The sequence below is a fragment of the Phalacrocorax aristotelis genome, chromosome 4 (assembly GCF_949628215.1).
Source record: "Phalacrocorax aristotelis chromosome 4, bGulAri2.1, whole genome shotgun sequence".
NCBI lineage: Eukaryota > Metazoa > Chordata > Aves > Suliformes > Phalacrocoracidae > Phalacrocorax > Phalacrocorax aristotelis.
In genome coordinates this window covers 37,266,685-37,284,782 of record NC_134279.1, presented here as the reverse complement: position 1 = coordinate 37,284,782, position 18,098 = coordinate 37,266,685, and the positions used below count along the sequence as shown (strand labels likewise).

Below are 18,098 nucleotides of genomic sequence, written 5' to 3'. Positions count from 1 at the left end.
GGCGATTGGCTGGACATAGAAATCTAAATAAAAGCATAAATTGAAGTAAGGATGGTGTCTGAAGTTCTGAAATCTGGAGGAGAGCATGACTCACCTTACAAAACATCCTAGTAAATTTGTGAAGGACCATATCAGGAATTCACAGACAGGCGTACACGCACTGCTGTAGAGAGCACACTTAATTTTGGCGGGGGGGGGCAGGGGGGAGGTACAGCCCTTACATTCATGTTTTGTTACTATTTGGATCTGTGTGAATTGTAAAAAGGCCTCTGTAAAAGTCATTTCTTAAAGCATGCAATAAATTTTAGAAACTTGAAAGGGCCATCTGGCCTAGATACCTGCCATGTTAGACACTTATCTCACTCCTACTTTCCTGTTCTTCCCTGCCCCTCTTTAAACGTCAGTCCCCTTTTTGTTTTCAGGAAATAAATCTCAAGGTATCTTCGGCATGCTTACATTCTTTGTTTTAATGCCACTTCCCACTAATGCTATTAGTTGACTTACTATCATTTGTAATCAAATCTAAATCTTTATTCACTCCTAGTTAAAGAAACAGAAATTTCTGGCCAAGCTGATCAAAAGCTGTTTCAGACATCACACATGTTTAACTTCGAGCGGCTATGCAGACCTACTGAAACATCATTAGGGTATCACATAAGCTGGTTCTGAATTTTAAGTGGGTACTTATTTCCACCGACAACAAAAGGTGTTTTATTATTTATTAGCTGTATTATGGTTTATTGCTTCTGTGCCATTATGAGTAGGAATACTGCCTTAGTCACAGCATTAAAAAGAACAGCCTCAATGCTTTTGATACAGCAGATCATCAAAGTTATTTCTAAAGGGGATGCTCAGGGAGTGCCTCAGAACTCCCACGCTGAGGGCATGCCCTGAATGCGGCTTCCACATACTGGCAAGACATGGTGTGCTCTCCACTTTTTTGCATAAAAGAAAACCCTGATCAGGTCAGAATATCATCAACAATTAAATGTACTTTTTTGCAATATTTTTGGCAGTATTTATTGGAAATACTATTCAAAAAAAGATCTTCAAGTCAAAAAATATTTGGAACGACTTTGCTGAAATTACTTTCTATTTTCAAATTGATGTTCATAGAATAGGATCACATAATCATTAAGGTTGGAAAGACCTCTAGGATCATCAAGTCCAACCATCAACCCAACACCACCATGCCTCCCAAACCATGCCCTGGAGTGCCACGTCTACACATCTTTTAAATACCTCTAGGCATGGCGACTCCACCACCTCTCTGAGTAGACTTTTCCAATGCCTGACCACTCTTTCCGTAAAGAAATTTTTCCTAATACCCAATCTAAACCTCCCCTGATGCAGCTTGAAGCTGTTTCCTCTCGTCCTATTGCTAGTGACTTGGGAGAAGAGACCAACACCCACCTCGCTACAGCCTCCTTTCAGGTAGCTGTAGAGTCCGATAAGGTCTCCCCTCAGCCTCCTCTTTTCCAGACTAAACAACCCCAGTTCCCTCAACATCTCCTCATAAGACCTGCTCTCCAGACCCCTCACCAGCTTCGTTGCCCTTCTCTGGACACGCTCCAGCACCTTGATGTCCCTCTTGTAGTGAGGGGCCCAAAACTGAACACAGTATTTGAGGTGTGACCCCACCAGTGCCGAGTACAGGGGCAATCACCTCCCTGCTCCTCCTGGCCACACTATTCCTGATACAAGCCCACCACAGTTTCTATATTATTTCATATAGAAACAAAAAAGTCAAAATTGTAATAAGGATTATTTGGTGCTATTAGTGACATGTTGAAATTTTCTGACTGAACTGGAAACAGGTTTTTAGAAACTTCACTCCTCAGTTTAACTTCACTCTCACACAGTAAATAAACAGGCGTAAGAGTATGGTCATTGATGATCAACTCCTTTACTCCTTCTCCTTCTATTCCTCCATGATTTACTCCTATCTTCAGAACTAACTACATAAAATAGAACACCTGTATGCTTCAGCCGTATGCAGGCATATTCTTCTTCTCCCATATACAGTCCCAGTATTTCTTTAGTAATACACCAACCAACACACATATTAACTCTCAGGAAGATTCTTCATTCCCCTGAACTTAATAACTTATGGAAATAAGTGTATTTCTTACATCTTTGAAACCACAGATTTCTTTTCACGTACATCAGATCCTAAAAGCTATGACAATGTGTAGACAAATATGGAGTGAAACAGATTAATAGGTTTATGACATAAAGCACAGTCAGTCTATCACTAACCCCATTAACTCAGTTCTCAGTGTCTACAATCATAACAATTATTTCTACTTTATAGTTCATAATCCTCAGCCTGAAATTTAATAATAAAATCTCCATGTGCGCTATATTAATTTCATTTCAGTCTTACCATAGTTGTCTCTTGAATAGATCCAAAGCTGTTAATGAAGATGTTGACTGCAACATCAACTGGAATTCCTTAAAAAAAAAAAAAAAAAAAAAAATTTCTAGTGAACTGCACACTCCAGTAAAGGTATGTTAGCCTTCATTTAAAGTTCCTCTATATTGGTATCACAATGTGAAATGGTTTTTTATAGGCTCATACAACTTTATCTTTTCAAGTTAGTATATAGACAGTTTTCAAAAGATGTGGTTTAATCTACTTCCATTGAAAGCCAATAGAAATCACAAAAACTCTTTTCAACGTAGTGATAAGAAAACAGAAAAAAATCCTTAGTCCAGAGTGCTAAGGTTAAAGCATTTCTCAGATCATAAATTTGAGTAATTTTCATTTCCATGATTTTCCGTTATCACAGAATGCACAATCCAGTATTACTTTTGCACGCAGTGTAATGGATAGAGGCAATTCACATTTCTAGCAGCGGACACTTTCAACTGCCAAGGTCATAATGATGATCTACCATCCCAAAATACCTGTTTATGATTTATGATGACACATTTACTTATATTGTAAGAAGATACTTCTTTGTGCAAGTCAAGTACATAACTGTAAAATACGAATACAGGCAGATAAAAATTCTTGCATGCAGCTTTCACAGCTACCTAGCCTTGGTGAAGAGAAAGCTGCTCCATTTTACAATGGTTACCAATTTGCCAAGAGAAATTCCTAGAAGCCAGCAGCTGTGAAGATATTAAGATGGACTGGATTTTTTCCTCTTTTCCACAGCCAGGATTCTTGTAGTTGAAGAGGGATGGTGTGACAGCTGCTACATCTGCCCTCTGTCATGCTGCAGGAACTGATTGGCAGTCATTTAATCTGGTGTTAACAGAGAGTTATCATGAAGTGGCCTAATGGTTGTGAGAACTAATTATGGTCCATTGGTTTTATTTAGCACCTATAGGTTGAGAGTGTCAGTATGTACACTAGATGCATGTATCTGATCTCCCTTATGCTGTGACAAGTACTCAATTCACTGGAATTCTTCCTATTTTCAGCAATAAGAGATATAACAATATATAAAGACTATTTTGACAAGGTAAGCAAATACAAAGTTATATATGCCTCATCTCATGGTTTGCTTGTCTGCATACAATATTTCACTTTACATTTAATCTGTAAATTCAAGCTCGTTCTTTTGGTTCACCAGAAAATCACTAAGATGAAATTTAACTTTTTTCAGTTAAACCAGTTTGTTGCTTTTTTTTTTTGTTTTAAATCAGTTAAATGTGGAGCTTTTGGTTATGGAATAAGCATAATACTTTGCTTTAGTGCCTGGCGGATGTGACAGAGCACCCACCACACCACAAGTAGCCAAGAGTGTACCAACTCTTTCAGATTTGAATAGGAAGTGCCGTCCAAGAAAATCACCCGTGTGTGAGGAACGTTTTAATGTGGGTAAACCACTTGTCAGAAGATGTTCTTTTCCTTCCACCTCCCTGTGAGTTAACATTGCATGTCCTCCCTTTTCCTTCCATCTTGATTCTTACCAGACCGCCAGCAGGGTTATCAAAAATATAAAGAAAATTGCAATATGCTTTGTGGTTTCTCATGCTGAAGAACAGGTAGAGGAGAGGCTAGACATTTATTCTTTGTGACAAGGCTCAGTGCTGAAAACATATAAATAAGTTTCTACAGAGAATAAGAAAAAAGCAGGTCACTTGCTGAGAACTGAGTTTAACACATTTATAAAATTTAGTTAAACAGAACATCTGAAAATGATCTCTTCAAAAGCATGATAAAGATTACAGATTTCAAAATTTATCATACTATTGATATGCATGTGAAAATATCTCTTAATGTACATATAATTAAATATAAGTTTTAAAAAGAAAGAACTGATTTATGTAAACTGCAGTGTCTGCAATGTAATAAAATTGTCTATGTCTTTTTCCAGCAGGGAAATAATGTAATTCCTAGAAAGCGTGACTTACAGCTGTATGAGTTATTAGAGGTTTTGCAGAGAATACGTATTCCAACCTTTTCTGCATATGTAAGGAAATTGCATTTGCCTACATGGAAGATTCCTACACCATTTGACTACGAGGGAGATGCTTTAAAGTCAGAGAATATATTTAAATTCATTACCTGTTTGAAATCCCAAAGTGTGCAAGCTGTATTACTAACAAATCTTTAAAGGGTTTAATAACTGTATGGTTTCCAAATAGCTATACTGCTGATCCCAAGTTTTATAAAGTCATCTTAAAGGATCTCTGTAGAGAATTTTTGTGTTTTAAAATACTGCAAAGAGAAGATACTACTAAAGTTTAACTAAAATGTAGTACATTTTAAAAACTTATTTTATAAAATCTAATTCTACTTTAAAAAAATAAAATAATAATAATAACAACAACAACGCAGCATCACATAGTATTATGATCATGAAATCCTAACATATTACCTTTCAGCTCAAAAGGGCAAATATCTTCTGCAGTTTCACACTATCTAGGGAAATCTCCATTAAAAAAAAACCAAAAAAAACACAGAAATTTAGGCTGTGAATATTATCTCTGTAAACTATGAATATTATCTCTATAAACTTTCTATGTGTGAAAAAAGCAAAAGTGAAATTCCAAAGAATAAAAAAAAGGCTGAAATATCTGACAAACCTTTGAAATTAGGCCTTATCCTGGGATCATAACTGAGCAATAGCCTATTCAAGATATTGCTGGTAGAATTAACTGGTACTCTTGCAAGGTCTTCAGCTGATTGCTGTCTGTAAAAAAATGGGCGTTAGTTACTATTAAGATAGAAACAACTGTGTGCTTAAACTTAAGTCATTTTAAAGCCATGCCGTAAATGCCATTTCATGAGCAAAATATGTTGGTTTTTTCAGTTTCCATAGCGTATAGTCTCACACTCTTGTGTGTTTCAATATTTCTCGAGAAACTATAACAAAAGTCAAAGCTCTTCTATATAATTTGAACTGTAAACTTGAGAAAATAAATAAACTAATTGTTCCCTTCCCTCCTAATACAAATATCCAGATGTCCAGAGGGGCACGATTTCCTCCTTAGTAGAAAACAGCCACCTGAACTATTTTTAGTGACTGTCAGATTAGGAACATAAGTAAACTGACAGGCGCTTTGTAGGTGCCAAACCATGCAGAGGCTTTTGGCAGTCTCCCGCCCTCGCATGCCAGCGCCAGCTATTCCAATGAGAGCTGGAGCCATTGCATAATCTCCTCGACAAGTGCTAATAAAAGCTTTGTTATGGAAAATGAGGCCTTTGACTCTTCTCTGGTTTTGCAGGGGAATTTAAACATCTCCATTTACCTTGCTGTCATTGTGTCGGGTGTTGAATTAAAACTGTTGCTAAAATTAAAAGGAACCTGGGACAGGTAAATGTAGCTACATAAGTAACATGAAATTGAGTGCAATAAAACGCAATAAGAGTGCAACAGCCCCCACTCCGTGTACTTTACACACCTAGCAGGCTGATAATGTCGTGTAAATGAATTTACATATTGTCTGTACAACCTGTCCACTGATGTTTTCCAGTTTTGAAACCTGTCTTGTAATCACTTTTCCATCCATTTTATGAGGACTACTCTGCTGACTTTCTGTCATTATAATTTAGTAACCAAGATGCCATGTAAAAGTAAGACAAACACCCCACAGAGGCATGTCATATGCATCAACACTATTACCTCTAACAAACAAATGTTTGAACACATTTTAAAAAATGATCCAGTTTATTTCCTTAATGTTTTCCATAATCAGCATCAGCTGCCATTGCCTTCTTTACCCTGATTAATTTCTTTTTTCCATTATTCTTTCCCATATCAGTGTCAGCTTGACAGACCTAATGGGTTATTCTATATAACATCTCTGTACACTGCTAGTTTTCTTCTAATCCTTCAGTTTCCTTCACATCCCCTGGGACTTCTGCATAATTCAAACATTTTGTGAAGAAATTATTAACTCTCCAAAAGGCTTTTGGGCAGTTCAAAGAAAAAAAATTGTATGTATGTATCAGACATCCTGATTTTAAGATGTCCAATTATACTAGCACCTGTTCGGCATCTCCCGTAATGACTACTGGGAAATTAATTAAGAAATAACTGTCACCATTGCATGATATTTGATTGAAAACTGGAGATGAGACCAGACCCTAGCCTTTGCAGAGCTTTTATGAATAACCTCAATTTTAAAATCAATTGTTTTAACTCAAACCATAAGGGAAACAACAGGAGCATTGAACAAGATCTGCCGACTTGGTAGCGCTTACTACGCCTTCACAATGAGATTTAATCTCCTCAGTGAATGTTTAACAGCTGAAATGTTTATAAATAAAACTATGAAGGAGTCTCCTATTATTAAAAACATGTCAACCATTTACGATAACATAACTGCGTTTTATTCTGTCATAGTGTCCTTGATACCCTTTGACCATTTTATCCTTCAGGAACAAAACAATCAGGTTTCTGTTTTCCCTATTGTATTCAGGATATTTCTAAAACCTAAAGCTCCTTATCTGTTTAACCATTTGCTTGTATTTGTTTGATGTTATACATGAGGGCGAAAAGTACACCAACTCAGCTAAGACAGCAATAACCACCCATTTCTCCTTGAAATTTCAGACTATTCACCGGTCGCTAGCAGGATTAGAATGAATTCTGAAGGCTACCTAAAGATGTAGCTACCAAAAAGTGTGTATCCACGAATACAGCTTAAACTAGAACATATAGGACAAGAAAAAACTGTGGAGCAGCTTTAAGTGGCTGCATTTTGTAATTCCCCACCCATCTCTTGCAAATGCGCTAAAACTGCTGCCACATTTAACAACTGCATAGGTGAACTACTTGTTCTATCAGCACTTATCCAGAGATAAATGGCCCACTAATAAAACAAGGCACTTTTTACTTTTAGTAACATATGTTAACATCCACTACTATCTCCTTATTCCGTCTACAATAAACCTCTGATAATTTACAATTAGAGCAATTAAATAGCAATAGGTGTTCTAACCCCTTCGAATAATCGATAAATCCAATTTCAAACCATCCTGCCAGGGTTGTGTTTATGGCTTTTAAAATTTGTTTTGGATTTTGGATTGTTATGCAAAAGAACTAATTTATTTCTGCAATTTTGATATTTCAGTGATGACCTTTACCAATGAACAGGTTGCTATGCAAATATCATAAACCAGCTTTGTATGTTTTTTTTGCAGTTTCCACTAATTGGACAATAGGAAAACATAAAGTTAAATGTTAAGATTATTTTCCATTTTGTAGCAGGAACAAGACAGAAAAGAATGTTGATTTAAGTATTTAAAAGGCAGGCAAACACTCTGTACACTGTAATCTATCCAATACCAAAAAGTTCACGGCATTGCTTCCTTGCTTAACATCTAAAACATCTATAACAGATGCCTACAGAAATCATATTTATAAAAGGAGGGTCTCCTTAACACAAGCAATAGGATTTCTTTCTAAATCGTATATGCCTGGTATTACTGCAATATCGAAACAAAAGTAAACAGCAACCAATGAAAAAACTTAAATCTTAATTTTTTCAAATTTCTGCTACGGATTATACAAAGAAGTTCATTAAATAGTGATGATGGTAATCTGAAGCCCACGGGATAACATGGACACATAAATTAAATACAGATGCTCATAAAATGCGATGAGGAAAAGAGGAAAAAAGTCTGAGAAACTAAATGAGTGAGCATCAAACAGCCAAAGAAAGCCAAATACAGCTGACAGGTTTATTTCTCTCTTCCAGAAAGTGAACTAAGGCAATAGTTTAGTGAGATCTGAGTTGCACTACGTAAGTGCATTAGGACAAATATCTGTTCAGGCTGTTTGTTCCAAGGTCAACCATTAATTTGGCAAAGGAGATCTACTGCACTGGGAAGACAGTGACGGGATGAAGCACGAGTGGCTGCACTGCTTTCTGGTGAAGAACATCATGATCACATCTTCCATAAGTTATTGGGTAGGGTTTTGAACTAATCTAAATGTAATGCACATATTTTTGTCCTGATTTACGTAAGAACCAAATGAAATACAACAGTGTTGGCTGCTTTGAGTTAGGAGAAGCAGCACAGAGAGTAACTAATTGCTATTTTTTAAAGGTGACTTTGACTGAAGTGGTTGGAACAGCTACTGGAAAAAAAGCTCTGCTGAGTATCACATTTTCACTGTGGTCTTTTACAGCATGCTGTCATTGAACTACTGTCACTGAATGGCACTCACGCAACTAAACATCATCACAAGGACTGTATTTCCTTCAGAGAGCCTTGCTGATCAAAACACCTAAATTTCACATGCAAATCAATAAATTGTATGTGCTTTTGGTGAGTTAAGAGATTATGCCACTTGCAGAGTGACAGATGAGCAGAATGACTTAACAAAACAGTGAACGGGATGGGTCAGGCACTTCGAGAAACAGGCTGGGACTATTCATGCCACTAAGTTATTTACCTATAGCCACTATCAGCCCTGCTTAATTGGCCATTCTCAAATGAATAAATGACAGGCAAAAGGGCAGACTACACAGAAGAGAAAGAGTTTGAGCTGAGATCTCCCTTCCTAGAAGAAGCAGTGCTTCAATTTGCTAAAGGCTCTGGGTTTCCCATATAACAATACTCACTGGGAAGTTAGTTACTCCTTTTTCTTATCCAACCTCCAATTTTCTTAGGCTGATAAATCTCCTAAGAGGTCCCTTAGATTTTCACCAGTTGTAGCATGCATTGTAATTTTACTACATTTATTTCAACTTGCTTGAATGTATGTGGAGCTGCTGGAAAGCATTAGGAAATGGAATTGCATTCCTCACAGTAATTGATGAGCTCTGATCAAGGTATGGTGAATACCAAACAAAGGGTAAGCCAACAAAAGGCTCATGTTTCTGTAAAGGGAATTTAAAAGCAAGTAATAATAAAGCTAGAAATTGCCTTAGCAAGAATTTCACCTGAAATACAATTTTGAAAAAAAAAAACAAAACCCAACCAAACCCACAAAAAAACCAAACCCAAAGTATGTTTTTTCTTCTTCTGCAAAAAAACCAGTGGTCTCAGAAATGTTCTCACTTCTACGAACAGTGTCCTCAAAAGCCAGAAGGAAAACGAAGTACAGATAATCTTTCAGCATACCATCTCTGTGTGATATGACTGGCCTCTCTCCAGTCTTTGGGAGGTTAGATAAGCAGATAGGCATGGCAAAAGGAAGCATGTATTACACTTGGTTTGAAATTTATACAGCTTCCTTACATTTCTGTTAAGCAAACGTGTCAGAAGACATTAGACCTCTATAGGTTATCATGACATTTAGTCTCTCGGAGCCCACTGAAGTTACAAGAAGACCTTATGACATGCAGTGCTACAGGAGGATGACTGGAGAAAAGAATATAAACAATATTCTACACAAGTGGGAAAGAGAACCTTTGCTGTTGTAGTAATTTACCTACTATCCAGATCCCTAGTCTTAAAATCCCATTATGTTGAAGAGCCTCTAATTTTAGAAGAGAACATAAATACAGTTTTTAGTTATGACATGACAATCAGGATGAAAAAAAAAAGGACATGTCACAGGGACGTATTCACACGCCGTCTTACAATACACTGCAGTCCAGAGGGTCGGGTAGCTTGCTTATTTTGCTGGTGGTGTTTTCTTAGAGTGCATAGCTTGGATAATCTAGCATTAAGCTTTGCCTTTGCATAGTTCTAGATTACTGTCTGACAGATAAAAATACATATTCCAACTCACACAGTTCAGTTATCTCCAGTTAAATTTCCTATATAATGCTGAAACAACAGATTTTAGTACAGTTTATCCAATCTGTGTGATGGAAACTGACGTTTCAGTCATATAACATGGCAGTGTATATCTGCTAATGATAAAAATAAGTTTTGGGAGACACAATATCTGTCATCTCACCATATATTCTAAGTACTATTTCCCTGATAGAAACTATCAGTGTTCTGATTGGCAAGCATTTGATTTTCTGAGTGCAATAACTCAAAGGATAAAAACAGGTTAATAGAAATCAACGAGATACTATGTAACTCTTCTGAGTGATCTCTATCATCTCTGGTACGCTTAATAGCTACATGCTCAAACTGTACCAGGTGACATCTCTATTATTAGGAACAATAATTACGATGCCTCCAATGCAAAGTGATATCATTTGAATTACATTAAAACTACGGAATTCTGAATAACTGTTTATGTGTCCTCACAAATGCAGTTGACAGCTAAACAGCTAAAATTAGATAGGTGACTTCAGAACCTAAATTTGGAGGTAATGCAGTGTGGTGAAAAAAAAGGTTCCTTTCCTAACGAGGGAATTAAGCAACCTTCCTGAAGCTGGGTGGTGTGAATAGCTCAGTTAGCGTTACTACATCAGTCCTCGTCTATCACAAACCTCCAGGTCCAGCTTTGGTTTCACATTCAACGTTGCCAGGGTTGGACACCTTAAGGAATGTTTATATGGTAATCTGAAGTGCCTTCTTATTGTTCCCTAAGCTTGAGAAAAGCAAGCTGATTCATCTGCCTGCCACAGGGATGACAGCCCCCAAACCAGTAGAACCAGCTTAGTATGGTACTTTACCCACCCTGACTAGTACCGCTCACAGCAAGCTATCTGTGCTTCCATTTCTTAAAATTACCTTGTTTGTGCCTAGCTGAGGCATCTCCGCATCCCACCAAAGTCACCACCTAAGCAACACTTGCACATAATGGGCATCCTGTTGTGTCCTGATATTGCATGCAGACATGAAACATGATCAGGTGTTTAAGCAGAACTACAGACATTTTAAAAATAATTTATCCACATCAGTTCCTTGTCCCAGTCTTTTTTCCAAATGACCTTTGTCTTTTAAAGATCCATTTGGTGGAGCTGAGAACAGAATTTAGTCCTACGGTTTTCCTTACACTTAGGTTTAGGGGGTGCAATTTAACCTGCAGATCCAAGTATTTTCTCAGTCTGGAGGCTGTATATAAAATACAAGGCCTGTAAATTTACCACACGATTGTAGTGTCTCATCACTACAGTGTTCGGAATAGAGTAAATGCTGCTCACTGAGAGGGAGAATTACTGAACGAGAACCAGCCTACCATGCTTAATTACTGTTTTACAAGACAACTTGGGTTTTGCTTATATAGATTTATCTTCTACTCCCCAGCACGTTTATCCACTCTGAAAACAAATTCCCAAACGTCCTGGAATGTGGCCCTCTCTGCCCGGGATCACGGCTTTCCATGAGAGCTATGCTACCGAATAACTAAACCAGTAACCAACTGCTGTTACTATGGGGCAAAAGAATTTTTATAGGATGCAGACCTGGCCTCTGCAATGTACTTCTCTTCAGAATGAATGTGAGATGTAACTGCTTCCACAACCAAATTCAGGCTTTTCTTTCAACTTCATTCCATCCCTCCCATCACACCTGCCAATGAAAACGTTCACGAACTATCAACAGTGTCTTCTACAAGATGGGAATGACGACAGAGATGATTCCACTTTGCCACCATTGACATTTTGGGGATGATCACATACTACAGATAGAAAGGCCATGTATTCCCAAGCACTTAATGTAATTAAAAAACAGTCCTTGTCCATGGGAAGGTGGAGAGGATCCAAGACACAAGATACACTTTTAACCTCTACTTTAGTCTTTATGGGAAGAACATGTCAGAAGCTGACAGTTTATCAAGAGAAATTTGAGGACAGACTTTCATACAACTCTGTTTTAAACACATCAAAGGCTTTTTTTTTTCCCTAGTTCCACTGTCTTTTGTTATTATTTTTTAAAAGAAGCTGTTTATTGAACCTTGGCATCTGTGACCTTTCTAAGTTTCTGCCTCCAAGGCACAGGCCATGTTTTCTGGAGGGCTTAGAGGGCCATTTCACAGTTTCTGAAGTAGCTGATATGCTTTGTTGAATACAAGCCAAAATATGACTTGTACTCCTTCCTTGTGGGTGACAAAGTCTCTACAGATATCACACAGTACTTTGTTAATCATCTACATGGATATAAAACTCTATAGGGAAGAATGCATAAAGGCAAGGAGGGACGCTATTTTAAAAGCCCAGTCTTGATATTCAGACAAAAGAATGAGATTTAGTGATTGAGGTTATACTCTTAGCATTGCCATAGCATTAGAGATGCTGTGGGATCTTCAGAAATGAACATTGAGCAAGTGAACAACTGAGTCACACTAAAACTATAATTAACAGGGACGGTTGTGATTATGAGCAGTCATAACTGATTTTGTTAGCTGGTGTTAAACGCCCTTACATCTCGATGCCTTCTATAACACTGTCATAAGCAAACTTCCCTTTCCTTATAATTGCATTTGTCTAGAGATCTTTCAAGTAGTTTTGAGGAGAGACCTCTGGGCTACTGAGGATTGTGGGGATAACAGCAGCAGCTCGAATATCATAAAACAACTGAAGTATTTATTACGATGTAACAAAATGAAAAACATTTTTCAGCAGTGCTCTTAGAAAAAGTCACAGCTAAGTGTCCAACATGGTTACCAGAATGTGGTATTATGAGGAAATAGGAAGAAGTTAATAAGAAGTAACTAACAGAGGAGATACACCTGATGGGTAGTCTACAATCAAGAAGGAGATCAAGTGACTAAATCCATCTGTAGCTATATTGAAATCATCTGTATTCAGTATAGTGAATTTCAAAATAAGCTTTGTAAACAGAAGAATGTAATCCACAAAATCCTTAATTTTTTTCTTGAAGAGGTGGACCCGTGGGGGTTTTTCTTATATATTTTCCATGGAGACAAAAGGGAAGAGTTTTGTTATACTAAAGCTTTATATTTTATTGCACTATGCATCTGTGGAAACCAGCTTCTCAGATTCATGCTGCAAAACTCCCTGTTAATGGACTTCAGACCTAATATATAATTTTCTTTGTTAATCAGCGAACATTCAGGAATCATACACAAGTATAATTACTCTATGTTTCATTTGGAAAGCCTGAGGTAAGAATAAAAATTATCCAAATGTAGGATGCGAGATCTTACATCTGTTCTGAGCAAGCATTAAATCAAAATAAGAACCAAGTGATTAAGCATCAGCTTCATGAAACCCCTTAATAACAAAGCCGGAAAAAACAATATCAGAAACAAATGAAAATATGATGGCCAGTCAAGCCACCACCACACAATGCACTGAGAAGTACAGCGTTATGAATAATCACAAGCAAGAGGTTTGGCTCTAAGATACAAAATAGAATTATTCTAATTGAAGGAAGCAAATACCTATTTATGAGACAATAATGAACTTTTTATGGGGTTTCTAATCAGCTTGTTTTCAGCTTATTCTAATAGTAGTTCATTTCATGCCAGGGGGGCACATTTGGTGGAAGATTGTATTCTGGAGAGCCATAAAAAGAAAAGTTCAAGTATGCTCAGTTTTCATACAAATTCCTGCTAAAGTCCCATACCAGTCTTACACTGTCCATTTCTTAACTTCAAACTAAGGAACTGAAGCAGTAACACCAGATTCAGCATAACTCTTTCCTGGAAAGACATTTGCATACATTTGAATTTCATTATAAAGTTTGTAAAGAGAAGACTGTTCCCTATATAATTACTAGCGTGGTTTTTTGTTCTCCTGAGGAGGTAAAATTTAGCTTTCCACATGTTGTAAGGAAACAAAAGGCAGTAATTGGTTACAATTAAGCTTTAAATTTTATTACACCAATAGCCAATGCAAATTAAAGTTAGATTAAGATATTAACTTATAAATGGATGTTTGCATCAGGAATTTGTAGCATTCAATTTTATAAATGCTGTAAAATCTGATTTATTTTCTTTTAAAAAGATACAATGCATTCTTCTAAAAGATTTTTGTGCTTTACTAGCAAATTTTTCATTCAGCCGCTTTGAGACTATTTTTGGTCAGCCCTTATGGTGTCACTTAATTCCCACTCCACTGCATTGTGTTTTGCCTTCTTTCTAAAGAAAGATTCCTAACTTTTTTTTCACAGGAAAAAAATTACGAAGAGTAGGCAGCCTTTTTTATAACAGTGTCATCAAGTAAAGAAGCTTTGTGAAAGATTATAAAAAACATGCTGATGATTGAAAGTTTGCAATCAGTAGCCTGAGATAAGCGAGCATTAGATAATTTCTCTGCAAGCAGGATTGACTTTCATTGCTCATTCCTGTGAGAGGTCTTCTAGGTGCCAGCCACAAAACCAGCAGTCCTGCACCTCTGCTGTTACAAGTAGTTGTCTCTCAAGCTGTGAACTTCAGCCAAGTAAGATATAGACAACTTGTTCATTATTCAGAAGATCTGATAGGGCTTAGTGCTATGGCAATTAATTCTAGCTAGCAACACCACACACGTGATACATCAGACAAATACTGGATTCTGCTAGTATTTTTGCAGAAAGCTTCAACTGGCTGCAGTGTAAAAGTATCACTTCAGAATTTATAGCATTTACTCAATGCTTTTCAAGCATATTGGTGACAAATGTCATCGTATTTAATGGTTGTAACATCAACTGGTATCAGAAAGAACAGGGTACCAAGAAATACTGGGCTTTAGAGAAAAACAAACAAACAAAAAATCCACCCACTTATCAAGATAAAATGACATCAATGTTTTGAATCCTAATTAAGAACAAGTCAAAAACAGAGGGGGGAAATGCTGGCTGCTTTGATGAGACCATGGAAGATCTGGATTCAGTTCCCAGCTGTGTAACTCACTTTCTGAGGACTCCAGTGGTTACACCTGTCCTGGGAACTATGACATTTCTCTCCTTGCTACAAATCCTCATGGTAGCTCAGACCAAAAGCTCCAAACAGAGCTCAACTTAACTATTCAAAGGGGATAGAATAGGTAGGGGTCATTTTAAATGGGTCATGATCACGCTTGAGAGCTGTATTGTAATGTATTCAAATCCAAAGATACAACTCATTTTTCAGGTTAGATATAAAAAAAGAATGAAAACACCATATGTAGAAGTTTTATAAGAATTTTAGTTTACAAATAAACATCACTGTCAATATTTAAAAGGAGTGGAAACTTTAAAAAGTACTATTTAAACATTGCTTCTGTCTGGTTATTCTACTTATTTTTTCTTTTCTTTGAGAAAAGCCTATTAATGTTAAATAGCCAGTCTCATCTTCCAGTCTTCTTCTTTTATGGTCAAATGGTTTAAATTTGTCTACACAATTTTATCATTTCAGGCATAGTGCCTTTCTACGCTTATTGGCAACTTATTATATTCCATCGATCTTTTCCTCAGATGTTTACACTGTAACACTAAAAAGATGAGCAAGGCTGGCCAAGAAAATGACAGAAGAGGCCCTCACAAATAAACTTTTGCATTGCCCTATGGATCACAACCTAACACGTGGTAGGCATTAGAAAGAGGGAGTATTTTTAACATCACGTAATCTTAGGTGTCCAGAATTCGTTCCCTATGCAGCTGGACAATCACAGATTTTAATTTCTGTATTTCTACAGGGAGATTATTCCATAAGAGCATGCTTTATAGCAACCATCAATCCACCTCCATACAAATAATAGTAATGTAAATCATTGCTGGAAGATGCTGAAGACCTTAGTTCTATCCAACATGCAGTGAGAATATGCGTAGGACAAGTCTTCTCTTACAGAACTAAGCTAACCAGAAACTGAATTTCAGTATGACAGTTTTGCATCCTCTTTGCTGTTCTCAGTCTACCTGCAACACGATGCTAGGCAGCATAGCATTATGGGACTACATTACTATGTCCCCATAAATAGCAAGACACTGGGTTGGAGTACTCCACAAAGAAAGAAATTACTTACTATTACTTAGATTTTTAACTTTCATTAAAACCAAGGACTTGCTGCAGACAGAAGATGTTGATTGACAGAACTTAGCTATGATGCTGGTCAAACCCAGTTCCTCCCACTCCCACCCCATTCTCTCAGCAGAGAGCATCGCCTTCGATTTCAATGGTCACATAACTTCCACTGTTAAAAATACAGCAGATTGCCATCACACAAAAGCATAAAAGAAACAAGGAACGTACGATGGACATAGATATTGCTTCTTTTTCCCCTTTCCTTTCTTTGAAGACTTCTCTTTGGAACAGACTTCTTCAACCCATAAGGAGAACGAGATGAAGAAGAAAACTGCTAGTAAGAACTTCATCTTGAAGATCAAGCTTCAGTCTATGGAAAAAGGAAAACAAAAAAGTTTGCAGAGCTAGATATGGCAAATGCGAACACATACCTACAAAAAGTAAACAAATTTTTTTAAAAAAACAAGTTTGATCTTAGTTGCCTTGGGAGAGGGAGTCTGTTGAAGTGTACCTCTGATGTGGAACCAACTTAGGCAATTTTCTGAGAGTCAAGCAGCTTCCCGAAGTTAAGAGAATGACAGCAAGGAACAGATTTAAGTGCAAGTTTGCTCCAGTGTGTTTAAGAAATAAATGTAATGTCCTTCAAAGGCTGCCTAACTCAAAATCCTCAGAAACTTGGAAATTCCTCACCAAAAATGTCACGCATCAACTGCATTAAATACGGCTAAATGTGACCAACCAGTCACCTAGCAAGGCGAGAACTGCCAGCCCTCAACGACCTTGCACACATAAAACAGCAATCGTTTTAATGCTAGTTATGAGAAAGGGTCGCAAATTTAATTTTATGTACACATTTTAAATGCAATCGACTATTGTGCATGAAGTATCCTTGCTGCAGAGCCAACACTAGAAAGGCCTTGCAAAGATGACTAAACACAACCCGCAACACGGTGCTTTATTACACTGTGTCCAGTTCAATATTTTAACTTCTCGGGGGCAACAGCTCGTACCCCAAAGGCCAGGAGCTGCGTCTGTGTCCTGCCAGAGTCGGCCCCACCTGCCCCAGCCACAGCTGTGCGACACCCCGGGGGGTTTTCCATTTGTTTCCCAACCCACAGATACTTCCCGGTATCTGCGGTTAGCTCAGCACCGGCTGCTGTTTTTCCATTTTTCGTGTTATTATTTATTTTTAAGCTTTTTTAAGGAGCACTGCCTGCCTCCCCCTCCCCCCCCACCCCCACCGCGGGATGCCTCAGCTCACCCCGGGAGCTGCAGCCCCCCCCCCCGCCCCCGGCCCCGGCCCGGCCCGAGGGCTCCCGCCGGCCCCAGCACCGGGGAGAGAGCGGCCTCCGACCCCCCCGCCCCGCCGCCGCCCGCCCCGGCCCCACCGCCGCGGCCCGCCCCGGCCCCGCCGCCGCCGCCGCTGGCCGAGGTACTGACGGGGCGCGGGCCGCTCCCGCCCGCCGCGTACGGCGTCTCCGCAGCCCCCCCGTTCCCCTCCCGCCCCACCGGGCGCAGCGTACACGCAGCCCCGCCGCCGCCACGGCCCTCACCGCCGGTGCCCAGCGCTCAGCGCCAGCCGCTCCGCCGAGGCCAGTGAGCATGTGCGGTAGGCGCCGAGCGGCCCGGTGCCCTCCCAGTGAGCATGTCCCGCCCGCCCGCCCGCCCGCCCGCACATGGGCACTGGGCGAGCGGCGGCGGCGGGAGGCCGAGGGCGGGAGCGGGGGGGTTCGACCGGGCAGCGCTCGGCCTCCCGCCGCCGGAGCCTGGTCACTGCCGTGGCGGCGGGAGGTACAGAAGAGGGGTGAGGTGGGGGAACAGAGATTTCATATATAAAATTCTTTATGGAGATTCTCGTACCTCACACCTATAGAAGTACAGGTACGTGCTGAA

General features: G+C 38.8%; 1 protein-coding gene across 2 annotated transcripts in view; it reads right to left on the bottom strand.

The window, feature by feature from the left end:
* Window positions 1–17,826, bottom strand: part of GLRB (glycine receptor beta) — a 51,323-nt gene extending 33,497 nt beyond the window's left edge. For both annotated transcript variants that reach the window (XM_075091006.1, XM_075091007.1), the window contains exons 1-4: window positions 17,759–17,826; window positions 16,434–16,575; window positions 5,044–5,150; window positions 2,387–2,454 (exon numbers count right to left, since the gene is read on the bottom strand). In XM_075091006.1, the coding sequence (XP_074947107.1) occupies window positions 2,387–2,454; window positions 5,044–5,150; window positions 16,434–16,555 (297 nt within the window). In that variant the 5' untranslated portion in view covers window positions 16,556–16,575; window positions 17,759–17,826. The remainder of the gene's footprint in view (window positions 1–2,386; window positions 2,455–5,043; window positions 5,151–16,433; window positions 16,576–17,758) is intronic.
* Window positions 17,827–18,098: the final 272 nt, after the last annotated feature.